Below are 14137 nucleotides of genomic sequence, written 5' to 3' on the forward strand. Positions count from 1 at the left end.
CTCAGCCCCAGCTCCCAAGGGTTGGCTTGTTGGGATCACTGATGCTGCTTTTAGGAGTCCCAGCTCTGCCTGGTTTTAAACAGAAACACACTTTCCAGAAATCTGCATTACTGCATGTTCCAAGTGCTGTAGCTGTCACTCAGCTTTCCAGAAGTTATTACTTCTGTGTATTCAGAGCAGTTTGGGAACTGAAGGTTGTGTTGTCACTTCCACACTTCATAAACAGTATAGATGCTGGAATGTGGTAATATTTACTCCTGTTTTGCCATCTGCTTATATATGCACATAAAACATGTGACTCCCAGAGCGTGGAGCAGCAGAGTAACAGCGTTTTCATTGCAAGATAAAGACACAAATATCAATACACATCTTTTCTTATTAATGAAAAAGGTGTTATTGCACAAAAGAAACTATATATGTAGTAAAAATTAATGAAACAAATCCTTTTCAATGGAATACATACTCCTTAGCTTTGACTTTTCCTAAAGAGTCAGTGTTAAAAAAAAACCATACCCAACCCCCCCCCCCAAAGTCTCTACCATCTGGATTATTTACTGAGTAAAAACCAAACCAGAGGGTTAAACTGTTAATCTTTAAAAGAACCACACCATCTCTAGATCAGGTTGCAACAGGACAAATGCCCCCAAAGACCCTTTCACCCGAGCACCGTGCCATACCTTTTAGTATTATTTCCACGTTGGAGAGTTCTGCTGTTCCTCCTTCGTGCAGCCCGATGAGAACTCGAGGAAGAAAGCAGCCAGCCCTCACCAGTCCCAGTCAAACAACAGCCCCAGCCCAGGTGTTCCCACTGCACAACACAAAGCAAGTCCAGCCCCCACCATTTAAACCTTCCCATGCAGGTGGGGCTCCTCACTCAGGTGCTCATTGTTAAAGTGAGTGCTAAGACAGACCTAAAACTAGGGGGGAGGGGGGTTCATAACTCTCTAAATAAAGATTAACATGGCTAAGGGAAGTGTGAAGACTCTCTGCTTCCCTCAACCAACCAATGGATCCAAACAGTGAGTGTTTAAAATGACTGACCCTGTCCACACACAGGGTCTAGGAGGTACAGCCCTTATGACACAGTCTTTTGATATCAAGTGGGTTTTGTGGTTGTTTGGGGTTTTGTTTTTCCTTAGGGTAGGGAAAGCATGTTGTAGGTTGGGGGTGCAGCATGTGTGTCTATTTTAAAGCCAGTCAGAATGGGAACATTTGAAACCAAGTTGTGTAATGTTTCATAAAAAATCTCAAAAACTCTCCCTGGCCAGAGAAAGAGGTCAGAGCTGGATAAACATTCCTGTCCTACCTGATTGTTGTCTTACAGAGAACTTGTTAGTTCACCAGGCAGATAACTGGGTTTGCTGTCAGACCCCATGGACACAACCCTCTACAGCCAGCACAGGTACAGGGCCTCTGCTCTCCCACTGCAACAAGTCATCTGTGGTGAACAGATCTTTTCTCACTGGTTTGGGACACTTGCCTACAACCACTACTTTCAGCCAGGAGGGATCACTTCCAGTTTCTCACAACTGTAAAAATAAATATGAACCTGCATTCTCTATCCCATCCCACTCCAGTGGAGCTGCTGGATCCCAGGGTGGAGACCAGGGCCTGGGAGAGGGCTGCAGGAGGAGGCAGAGCTCAGCTGGAGCCTCAGGCACCCACCACATCCAGATGGAGAGACCTTCTCCCCAGCTAAGGTTCCACACAACTGAGTCCCCCCTCCTTTGATTGAAGATTGAGATTTAAGGAATTTAGGGAATAATGAAAACTTCTTACAAGTCTGTACTTCTACCAGTCTAGGGAGACAGTAGCCAAACTCAGAGCAGCTATGAAAGAGAATATTCAGTGTCTTACGTGACTATAAAGGAATTAAGAGACTCATTTTACAGTGCATTTTAATTAAAAGTTCATTATAAGAATTTTCTTTTAAGAACAGCATACTACATATTCATGGAAATATGTAACTTTACCCTACAAATGGGACTGTCACCATATTATTCTTACAATTCAAACATATGAAAAATAAAATATGATATTTAGCTTTATAAATTCCCCCTCCCCCCCCTTTAAATTCTTTTTCTCTTAAATAACAAAAGTATTAACTCTTTCCCAGTACAGTGCATTTGCTATCTGCGAGCCACAAACCAAGTAGTCACATCAATGCCAAGGAAACAGCAACATTGTTTGCAAAATATTGAGAGAAAATGATAAAAAAATATAGTAGTCAGCCCAGTGCTTACAGAAGAGACAGTCAACAAGAATTGAAAAAGCAGCACATTTTCATATTACATAGGACCATCATAATAACATATAAACCAGTGCAGAAGACTTATGCTGGAAAAATATGTAGCAATTCTCAGCAAGCAGAAACTGAACTTTGGCACTTGCTCATAAAAAGGCCTTTCAAAGCAAAACAAAACAGAAATTCACTTAATCACAGCTTGTATATTTAAAAAAATAAAGACATTGACTAAAGCAAGAGAAACAATAGAGAAAAGTTTACAAGCCAGGTCACTAGGAAGTCAGTACATTCAGCCTACAGAAAATACAAGTACAATCTTTCATCCATCCATCTACACTGGGATCCTGGCTAGCAAAGGACAGGCTTTGGGACAGAACCTCACCTGAAGCATCTCTACTTCAATGGAGCTGTGCTGATTAAACAGCCCTTTCTTCACATTGAACTGGTACAATGTGTCTCAAATACATCCCCTCTCTGTCATAAAATAAGGATTTTTAATCTGCAAATTAAAAAGCAAGAGCCTTGCACTCGGACAGTGGCTGTTCTGCTCTACCCACAGTTGCACCATAACCACTGCAGTGTAAGGATTAAGTGATTTCTTTTAAAAAGGGCTAAAAAAGAATGGCTTTGATTCAAAGGGGAGACAATAGACTGGAAGGAAGGATTCACACTTAGCCTGTTAGTCCTGGTGCCCTGACAGCACCTCCCATTCTCAGGAGTACTACAGTGAACATGTGCAGGGCTCTTCTCCCTCCCTGCAGAACTCACGGACTAAGCCTGGGCCCAAACAAAAGGCTGTGCAGGCCAAAGCATATTTTTGGATCAGGTCATAGGAAAGCCAGGGCTGCTCTAGCCAAGAAGTGCTCCTTTCATAGTCAGGCTCAACCCTGAACTAGCAGCTCTCTTTGCACTGAGGCAGTTTACTCAATGTTTTATTCTTTTGAGGAGTTAAGATCAGGGAAGGGCAGAGAGAAAAACAAGTGCTTGAGATTGCACAGAAGATTGTCCTACTAAAGGGGGCACTTGAATGGGAAATAATCACAGCTATAAATCTAGCAGACGCTCTTCACAAGTCTCCACAGGCCATTTAGTAGCACCTCCAAACACATCAACGTTGTTATCGACCCAGGGGATGATGTTGCCAGGCATGTTGATGGAGCAGTTAGCAATATTCATGATGTCTTCAGCTTTTAAGACCCTGTCCCATATATTAAACTGGCTCATCTCCCCAACGAAGGCTTGAGTTGCATCAAATCTTCCTCCCACTGTGTCCTTTAGGCACACAAGAGTTAGGATTAGATGAGAAGGTTATTTTGGCATTTTCTTCTTCAAGTTTGAAGTCCCTCCCCACCCAGACACACTGCTAGAAGGAGGTGCAGAGTTAGGTCACAGAGATGAACAAATTCAAGCTTCTAGAAGAGCCACATTGAACAAGACACTCTATGGAACAGTTACAAGCTCCAATCTGAATTATGTCAAAACAACTGAAGGCAATCAGTGGTGACTGCACAACATCCCAAAAGGGCTACACATAACCAACCCTGCCCCTGGGCAGTAGAGCTGGAAGGCAGCTTTAAATATTGAGGCTAATTTAGGAGATATTATGCAAGCAAGGACAACTTCAGCAGGAACTGCATAGATGTGTCAGATTACACCAAAACTTTATGGCTACAAGTGTAACCACAGCCCTTGACCAGCTGGCTACAGGGACTGTGTGATGGGATCTTTGGATCTAAATACACAGGCTTAGGCTGGTTGTACCAAATGAGTAACTCCAACTACCACTGGACAAGCCTAGAAGTGTTTGCTTGCTCCATCCACTACTCAAGGACAGAAATCACACGTTTTTGTGATCACACTAACACGGAACTGATAGCACAGGACAGAACCAGGCACAGTGCAGGCAAATGGCAGGAGAGTTAGAGAAAACCTGCCAGACACTTTGTATGAGCTGGAGCATCTGCTGTGCAGAGTGGGTTAGGATGCTGAACTTACCATCATTTATGCCATGGGTAAGTGTCTACTGAAATCAATATCAAGACAAAACTCATTTCTCTTTGCCCCATTGCAAACCTGGGAATCCTGAAGAAAGGCTATTTCTTGCTATTCATTATAATGTCTTTTTTTGGTATATGTATAATATAGGTAGAGAAAAACCATGAAGCCAAGAGCCACACAATTCATAGAAAATTGTTTACCAAGTGTTAACGAGAAAAGCAAGATTCAAAATCCTTTGGGTTTTTTCCATATTCAAAAGGACTTGACCTCATAATATTTTCTGTTGGCAGTACTAATATTCAAACTTTATTAGCATTTGCATTAGGAGAGTTATTTATCTACACCTTTAATGAGAAACCAAATGTCTGATTTTGAGTTTGTCTCTGACTTCAGGCTCATTTTTAAAGTAAACATCAAATTCTGAATGGCTGACAGTCTCCACTTCTCTAAAAATTTGTTACATACTTGAAAGCCTGCAGAGTTCACCCTCACAAACACTTCCCTTGGTTTCATTCTTTTTGATACTGTATCTACATCAGGGCCAAGTGTTTAATAGAGAAATTCTGTTTGTTTGGGGAGTTTTGATTTTATTTTTCTTTAAACCCTGGAACACTGTCACTCACTCACCTGTTCCTGACCCAGGATCAAGACACCTCCAGGTTTAATTGGATGCCAAGGAGCAAGATTCTCCCCGGTGCCAAGCTTCTCTCCATCCTGGAAAGCCTCCCACATTCCATCCCTGGTTGTCCAAGTTATGCAGATATGATGCCATTTTCCATCACTAATGAAGAGAGGGAGTTGGGCAACCTACAAAAAAAACAGAGTAAACATGTGGCAAACCAAGTTTACCAGTTCAAGCCCAACATCTAAAAAGGGACAGTGTTTACTCTGTCCTCAGATGCAAAAACTTCAGGGGCAAAAGTTACTCCACATCTTTCTACTTTGTCCCAGATCTCCTGTGTTCAGGAACACAGCCATGCTTTTTTATTGTAGATATGAGCCTGTGATTCATCTAAAATTAAATGACACAAGAGCAGAGTCTAAGCTGCTACCACATAATCATAAAATGCTTTAGGTCAGAAAATCCCTCTAAGATCCCCAAGTCCAACCGTTAACCCAGCACTGCCAAGGCCACCACTAAACCCCATCCCCAAGTGCCACATCTACATGTCTTTTAAATACCTCCTGGGATAGAGGCTGGGTAGCCTGTGCCAATGCCTGACAACCCTTTTGGTGAAGAAATTTCTCTGAATATTCAATCTAAACCTGCAGCCATTTCCTCTTGTCCTGTTGCTTGTTACTTGGGAAAACAGACCAACCCCCATCCTACACATTAATCTGTGGCATTTGTTGTTTAAATCTCAGTGCTCAGTCATTACTTTCCATCCAGTGCTCATGTTAATTTTTCTCTCAAATTCTGGAGGCTGCCAACACCATTTGTAATAACTCTGACAAAGGGATCTGCCTGCTCTCATTAAACTTGTGGGAACTGTTACATAGGGCTCACAACAAGGAGGAATTATGATCCTTCAGGAATTTGATCTGAAAACTTACTCATCAACATAAAGACACAAATGCAATTGGCTATGGAGCAGTTGTGATGTGTGAGGAAAAAAAGCCTCACAGAATATTAATAGTACCAGCATAATATTGAAGAGAAAAAGTTATTGCTAAAGACAAGCAGACTCAAGTTTCCTTCTATTCCACAAACCATTAAAAATAATTGGCTTATTGATTTGTGAGGATGATGGGATTGTTAAAAGCCCTTAACTGGCCATATGACAAACCACCTGAGTTGTGCTGTACACCTGTAAACACCTGATCCCTCAGAGAGCAGTGAGTTACTAGGAAACCTAACTGAAGGTGTGCAGAAAGTAAGGATCTATCGTCTGCTTTAATGCCAAGTTTCTATGGGTCTTGTTTTCTTCAAGTCTCCTTCCGCAGCTTGTCAAAAGCCATCAGTGGTATGAAGTAGAGACAATTGCTGGGTTTTGTACAAAAAGTCTGAAAACATTGTATTTAAACTGGTATTCAGTCACTAGGCATAACAACAGCAGACACAAAAGCAGCCTTCTGCTCTCTGTCTTCTGCAAAATTCATTTTAACATATCTAACTTCTGCAATTAGAAATTCTACAATTACTATTAGAAATACTGCAACTGACTTAGATCTCACAGCTCCTGCAATAGTGTGGCTTCAAATATGGTTTCTGCTTCATAAAACCAAAAACAAAGACAAGATCTGCTGGTAAATTCAGACAACACACCTGAGCGTGTGCACACCTAGATGTGATGCTGCTTTGTCACACCATCCAAATATTTGTACCATTTGACCTCTTTTTTTATGAACTTGCAATGAGTAAATGAACAACAGACAGACAGACATTGCAATCTCAAAGGCTTCTCTCAGAGAGAAGGAAAGAGTTAGTAGAGAGGAACCAAGGAGTCAGGCCTTATTCTGGTTGTGTGGACAGTAAAGATTTAGTTAATTCTCACCTTATCATTAATTAGCAATTCAATTGGATTATTCCCCCATTCTATGAGGACAATTTCATTAGCTTGCCCAGGAACAGCATATGAGAATGGAGTGCCAATTCCAGGAGAAGCACTTGATCTCAGCCACAAGCACACAGTGAAAGCGTAGAGCTCTGGCAGCGTCTTCTTGATCTTCCCGTACAAGTAGTTTGTGCGGAGAGGAAGGGAGACCTTGAATTCATCAGGTGACTTAAATGCACTGTTACCTGGAACCACATTGAGGAAGAAAAACCTTTAACATTAAGCTAAACAATGCATCTGTAATTCAGGTCAAGACACGATTTAATTTATATTGAGAATCCTTGGAACTTCAAGCACCTTAGAGAAGTACAGAAGAAATGTACTGGAGTAGTATTGCTGAATGTTGATTTTGCAGCACATAAAAACATACTTAGATTTTATCCACACCATGCTAATTATTTGGTTTATTTATCCTGCTCACTTAGAGCAAGAGAATATATGGCAGTCAATCTTCATCACCTGGTTCATGGTTGGAGGCCTGCCTATTTCAAGCAATTCAAACTGGTTTAAAAGATATTTACTCTTACTAAAATGGATCATCTATGCTCATTATTAAAGCATCACAGTACTTCAAAACCAGGATTTCTTTTCCTACTACTGCTACACAAGCAGCAAGGAGCAGCATCCCCATTTTAAGATCTCAGACTGACACATTTTGAGTGGCCAATCTGAAAAAGCGACATAGTCCAGAAAGCAGCTAAATTCAGTAGAACTGATTTCTGTCCCATCAATTAATCAGGACAAGATCTGAACAGTTCAAAGTGACCTGAATTAAAGATGCAATATCAAGTTATGAACTATTAAAATATTAAACATTTGATTTAATATAAAAGCAGAAATTAGCATTTAGCTTTTTCTAAAAGACGTGATAAAAACCAGTGAGATATTCCAGACCTCCTTATGAAATTGAGAACCCTTGAGACCAAAACTTTCTGAAGTTGCAATACTCTGTATCATGCAGTTTGTGTATACTTCTGATGTAGTCACCTACAAGTAATTTTCTAGAATGAAGTACTAAGAAATAAAACCCACCAGTCCTGCAGTAATGTCACCCTTTTTAGCAACCTGTTCTTCTGAGCCCCACTCACTTCCTTCACTCACATTCCTGAAACACATTCAGTCCCCTTGCCAAACTTCATACACTAATCCAAATGAAGAGCTGTTGTTACAAAAGCTTTCCACAATTCTCATATGGATTTTTTAAACCATTGGCATTCTCTCAGTTCCCATTCTCAGAAGCAACTGAAGTGTTTTGGCTGCATTTTTCCCAGAATGAGGGGGTGGGAGAAGAATGAATTTTCTCTTTTGCTTGCATCTGTCTTGAAGACTTGCAGAGCAAACCCTGAAATATTCTAAATTCTAAGCAAAAAAAAGACCAGTGCCTTAGGGCTAATGTTGAGCAACCTCCACTAGGCTGGTACACCAATCTCTCATAGAGCAACTAATGTTCTTAATGGAGTATGTTTCTATTTTTCTATGAAAAGACCTTCAGAAAGCAATAATGGGCTGAAAAAGAACAAACAAAATTCAGCTTTTTTTGTGTGTATTTCAGTTTGTTCTCATGACTTGAAAGCATCCATAACTCAAAATGATAACAAGGTCCTCATGGTCTGGGCAATGGACACATTGCACAGAAGAAGACAATCCTTTTCCTAAGGAATCTCTATTTTTGGACTAGATGGGCAAGAAATACTGTTATCCCCTTTTAGAGACGGAGAAAATAGGTTTAGACATAATGACCCATCCAGCAAAGCCAGGAATCACTTTGAACTCCAGGCACTACTAGGTGCAAGATTATTTCTCCTACATCACCTACTGCTCTCAATGGAGAAAACCGGTGAAGGAATGACCAGGAGACTTTAGGAATCACAGCAGTTCTACAGGCTTCAAACTCTTCTGCCCCACTGGTAACTAAAACAGCTGTCACAATTAGGGATAAAGAAATCCAAAGTTCATAGTTTTACCTCATAAGGTTAGGTTTTTTTCTCAATTTATTTAGTCTGGGGACAATGAGGAACTTATGACACTCTAGTTAGTTGTCAGGAAGAGATGCTGAACAATACTGTATTTTAAAGAAATGCACAATAGAAATACTATTTTCAAAAGAGGTCATATGAAATATTGCCTGTATTTAATCCATAATAAAAGTAAATTCTTGGATCATTATTACCTTCACTTTGATTTGACAAAGGAACCAGAACAGTTAAGCTGCACAGTAATAGAAAGCAAATTACACAACTAAAAGAAAGACTGTCTTGGTCCTGTCCCAAATTCTTCACTTCCCTGGAGACTTAAGACAGCCCTCACCCCCCACACAAAAAATAAAGGTGGGAACAGGCTATTTTTAGCTTGACTAAATTACACATTCTTGTTCTCCCACCACTCCCTTTCTCTTTCTGATGACTTGCTGTTATGAGTCACATCTTTCAGAAACAGGGAATATACTTGACACATGAGACATTAACAGGCCACTGATTCTCCCTAACCTTAGTTGCAGGTTATGCTTTATCTTGGCTCTCAGGAAATACTAAAAGACAGAGCTAGTAGAAGATCTCTTCTTGTTTCTTCCCTTTTCCCCTCCTTCACACTTTTTAAATGAAACAAGAATAGATACAATATTACACAAATGGCTCCATTAGGCTGCATTTTTAAATTCATGACATAGGTATGTTTATATCATTTTGAAAGCATGTCCATTAGGCTGCTTTTAAGCAGAGAGCTATTCACCTTGGAAAATCATTTAAGGATGGGGCAGGGATATTTACTGGCACTCTAATCCTGCACAGTCCACTCTATTCATGTACACAGCCAATGCAGACAGTTCTGTGCTTTAGCTCCCTTCCACAGGCATTTGTGATTCAAATAAACAGATTCTACTCAAGCACAGAGATCTCTGTAATAATTAACCCAAATACCAGAGTGAATGAGTAGGATTACGAGAGTGTCCCCCAGTGGACCGTGCGTAATCTACTGCAAACTCCAAAGGCTGCAAGCTTAGGATAGGGCACAATTCAAGTATCTGCAGTTACCCCAAGTCATAACCAGCAACTAAAGGAGAGACCACCAACAATACTTCCAAAAGCAGCAGGAAACGATTCCGGTATAAAATGTCATTCATTACATCAAAGGCAGTTGTGCTAATTAAATTGAGCCTATACAATCCAGTCCAAATAAAGAAAGGCAGCTCTATTTAGATGCTTGACATTACATAGTTATTTACACTCATGTCATGTCATACTTCTTATTTCCACTTGCCTCCCTATAGATCTTTCCATCCCACAAACACTAAGAGTTTCATCTTAACCACCCACACATGCCAAATTAAGAGACAGGAAGCCAAAGCCATGCAACAGCCTGTCAAGCAAGAAGCCTGCGACAAAAGAAGAAGAGAATGCAAGTATTTGCACTGTCACCCACTATTCAGTCCAGCACCTTAATGTCTTTCCCTCAAGGCCCACATTCAGTCTACTGCACTGGAAGGAGGGAGTAAACAAAATTAATCAGCATGGGGGAGTGTTTAGATTCCGGGCAGATTACCTTTTTCTAATTCAGACACTCTTTCTAGCAGCGCATTCAGGGCTGACTCTGTCTTCTGCCGATGGGCTGATGTCTCGTTATGGAGCAAAGACTTCTCATCCTCCAGCTCGGCCACTTTGCTCAGCAGTTGGCGTTCCAGGTCTCCAAGCCTCCGCTGGAGCATCTCCCGGAGGTCACTCGGCAGGGCAGCATAGGACACGTTGGCTCGGAGCTGGTGCTTCAGGGGAAAGGAGAAGAAAAGAAATAATTGTCATTTCTGACAGAGAAACTGTGAAATGCAGATATGCTCCCGACTCAAAGGGAAGAAAGCAAGATCGTGGAGCTCTCCAGCAAGTACAAAAGAGGCATTGCTTTTTAGCACTTGTCATGTTCAGTGCTTTTATCAGCACTGTAGCTAAACAGGTCCTGAAACAAAAGGGCACTTTTGTTAGAGGCTTCCAGCACTTCATATGAAGGAGCCTTCATACATTTAAGTTCAATAAAATCAATGTAGGGAGTAGGTCTGATGCACTTCCATTTGTATGTGTACATGTGGCACATCAATCAACTTTTGCTTTACTTACTGTAAGTGACATGGCCAACACAAGTAAAGAGAAAAACTATCACTTCTTTTTAAATAAAAAATTAATCTACTTTGAAAGCAAATTCACCAAATGAAAGTCTCCTCAGTTTGGTTTGTACAGCAAAGAAGTCAGATGCTCTTTAGATCAACTGTAAGTATTAACCAGTGAAAGTATTTTTATTAAAACTGAAAAAAAAGGCACCTCACGCTCTCTCAAAATAACACTGGTATCTTTAAGGACAAGAAGAAACCAATGGTTCCACCTACCATATTATTCTAGCAGAGCTTTTCTTCTACAACCCTAAAAAGAATGCTTAGGAAAGCAATAGTAACAAAAGGATGGTATACTATCAGATCATTCAAAACTACTTGCAAAGCAGTCCAGAACAGGCTTTAGGAAGTTACCACCTGCACATCACCACTGACTATTTGGAGGGCAGCAGGAGGACACGAGTGTAGCTTTCAGGGTGTGAAAAGCAAAACAACATCCGGCACAAATCCTGTGGGAATCATCTGTATAAAACATTTCCATGAATGTCACTCAAAATATGGTCGCTGTCCAAAGGCTCATGGAAATCACTTATCGGTGGGCTTGGACCACATCCCCTTTCTGTTCAGGGGTGTACAAAATCAGGTTCTTTTTATTCTATGTCAGCTCCAAATACATCATCTTATCTGCACAATCTGCCCCACACAATCTCCTCATCTCCACTGCTCTGTTCAGCACCATATGCCGAGGTCTTACTGCCCAAGGCATCAGCTTTGTACCTCAAACCCCAATGAAGTCACATCCCCAGAAAGAGAGATTTAGACATATTAATACAGAAACTAAGCTGTGATAAGCAGGGAAACCATAATCTCCCCCCACGCAGTGGGAGAGCACGTTCAAGAGGAGCCCTTTAGGTTCTTTACCACTACAGAGAGCAGATAAACAACCAGAAGAACATGACAAGCAGCCACCGCCAGACGTGAAGAGGCTTTGCCCGGCCCTACCTCCAGGCTCTCCAGCCGGTCCTTCAGGGTCTGCATGGTGCGGCTCAGCTGGTCGATGACCTGCGCCGGGTCCCGCGGCAGGTCGCCCATCGTGTCCTTGCCCTTGCCCACCTCGTTCTTCCACGCGGATTTGCCGTCGGCGCCCTCGCAGCGGCTGAGCTTGCCGGTGAGCTCCCGGATGGCGTCCCGCTGGCTACCGATGGTCTCCTTCTGCTGCAGGACGGTCCCTCCCGCGTGCGCACCGTGGCTTTTGAGCTTCCTCGGGGGGGCAGCGCGCGCCCTGCATGGGCACGGGGGGGCGCGGGCAGCCCGGCGCCCGCGCGTCGGGCGGCAGGCGACCGTGCACCGAAAGCGGCTGGCCGGGGGGGCTCTCCTGCTCGCCGGCCGGCGACGCCGCCCCCCCGCCGCCGCTACGGCGAGCAGGAGCCCGGCGGCCACGCGAGCAGCATCGCGCTGGCGAGGCGGGCGGGGCCGAGCGGCGGTGGCAGGAGCGGGTCCCGCCGCCCGTCGGTCCGGTCCGTCCCGCTCCTCACACGCCGCTCTCAACGCCGCCGCGAGACGCCGTTTTTATGGGTAGCGCGCGCGGGGGGGCGGGGCCCGGCTCGCGCGCCAGCGCTGGTTGGCTGCGGGCGGCGTACGCGCGGGGGCGGGGGTCGGGGGCGCTGGCGCCGGCCCGGGGGCGACCCGGGCTCGGCGGGACTGAGGGCTGGATGGGCATGTCCGGCCCGGCTGGGCCAGTGCCCTCCGGAGCCTCTCCCCGTGCCCAGCCTGATCCTCTCTGGCTCCTGCTGACACCGGTGCTCCCTTGTTCTCGCACCACGCAGCGCCCGGTGGTCTCTGCTGGGTCCACTCCAGCTCGTCGATGTCTTTCTTGAATTGGTCAAAACTGGACGCGGAATCTCCATGTGGTCCGGACAGTGCCGAGCAGAGGGATCGTCGCTTCCCCTGCCCCGACTGGCTGCACTCGCCTGGGATACGGCCCGGAGCATCTCTTTGCCGTCACAAAAACGGGATCAGTTCAAGCTACACATCGGCGTCATGATGGAGGGGAAAGGGACAGGGATGTCTTAAGAAGCATCATCAGAAAATTCTGCAGAGTACCATAAAACCACTGTTGGACCATAAGACGTTTTAGCTATATTGTTTGTGGCATCTGATATTTTCAATGCTGATCAATTTATCTACTTGAATTACTTTCGCTTTATTTACTTGAGTTACTTTCACTTTAAATTTATAATCCGTGAAGGCTCATATGTTTTTCCAAGCGCCATAAAAACGTCAACGGAACAGTTGTTGTGAACTTCTTTTATATGAATTTCTTCTTAGATGTGCAATGAAAACTCTTACCTCCACTGGAAATAGCAGAGAAACAATTTCCTCATGCATCAGCAGAGGCTGCTCTAAGGAATCCCAAACCTTTGAGTAGAAGTTCAGATTTTTAGAAAGTTTATATATGGAGATGACATTTTACCATACGATAGTAGCTCTTACAGTGAAACACATAACTTTAAAAATAATTATGGATAAAAATAAGGAGTAGAGAATATGTAATTGAAGATAATTTTAGCTTTTTTTCAGTTAGCATGAGAATTGTTTCGTTACAGAAGGAGTTAGCAAGCTTCCAGGAGTCTGCACTGCAGGAATAGTTAAATCTGATTGCTTCATGAAGTCCAGTGTGTTTGTTCAAGCCCTCCAGCGATGTCCTGTTTGAAAGGACTGCTCAAAGCCAACTGCAGCCGCTGTTAAGCCGCACAAGCGAGATGCAGCTCCCATTGCTTATTCAGGGGGAGAGAACCCCGAGGGCGGGCGGAGTTCAAAAGGCGACTCGAAGCTCCGATTTCTGTCTGAACTCCCTTTGTCTGGAAACCAGATCTCAGGAGACTCTGCTGCTTCCTGGCTGAATGAAAACGTACCCACTCAGGTACGGAGGCTGTGACTAATGCCTGCTTAGACATTTCACTCCCATGGAAATCAGGATCATATCCGGCTTAACCACGTTGCTGATTAAGACCCTGGATGCTGCAATGAGAAGGACCGTGCCAGCACACGAGCCACATCTCTCCTATCAACAGAGGTCCACAGAAGTCTGAGAAATATTAAAGCTTATACAGAATAATGTACCAGAATTTTTGCTGTACATGTAAGATTAATCAGTCACATCTCTATCACATTACAGCTCATTTCTCCCAAATTTCATGTGAAGTGGTTTGAAAAAAATAATAAAATAATTGTAAAATGCTGGATTTA

At 43.2% G+C, this 14137-nt stretch overlaps 1 protein-coding gene across 1 annotated transcript in view; it reads right to left on the reverse strand.

Moving 5' to 3' along the window:
- Nucleotides 1-1881: 1881 nt before the first annotated feature.
- NPTX2 (neuronal pentraxin 2) overlaps nucleotides 1882-14137 on the reverse strand; it is a 55348-nt gene continuing 43092 nt past the window's right edge. The window contains 8 exon segments of the mRNA XM_008928024.3: nucleotides 1882-3517; nucleotides 4871-5050; nucleotides 6739-6983; nucleotides 10336-10552; nucleotides 11891-12116; nucleotides 12118-12283; nucleotides 12286-12429; nucleotides 12529-12881. Of these exon segments, the coding sequence (XP_008926272.3) occupies nucleotides 3290-3517; nucleotides 4871-5050; nucleotides 6739-6983; nucleotides 10336-10552; nucleotides 11891-12116; nucleotides 12118-12283; nucleotides 12286-12429; nucleotides 12529-12881 (1759 nt within the window). The 3' untranslated portion in view covers nucleotides 1882-3289.

This window comes from Manacus vitellinus, unplaced genomic scaffold (assembly GCF_001715985.3).
Source record: "Manacus vitellinus isolate BGI_N305 unplaced genomic scaffold, ASM171598v3 scaffold_12_pilon, whole genome shotgun sequence".
Classification (NCBI taxonomy): domain Eukaryota; kingdom Metazoa; phylum Chordata; class Aves; order Passeriformes; family Pipridae; genus Manacus; species Manacus vitellinus.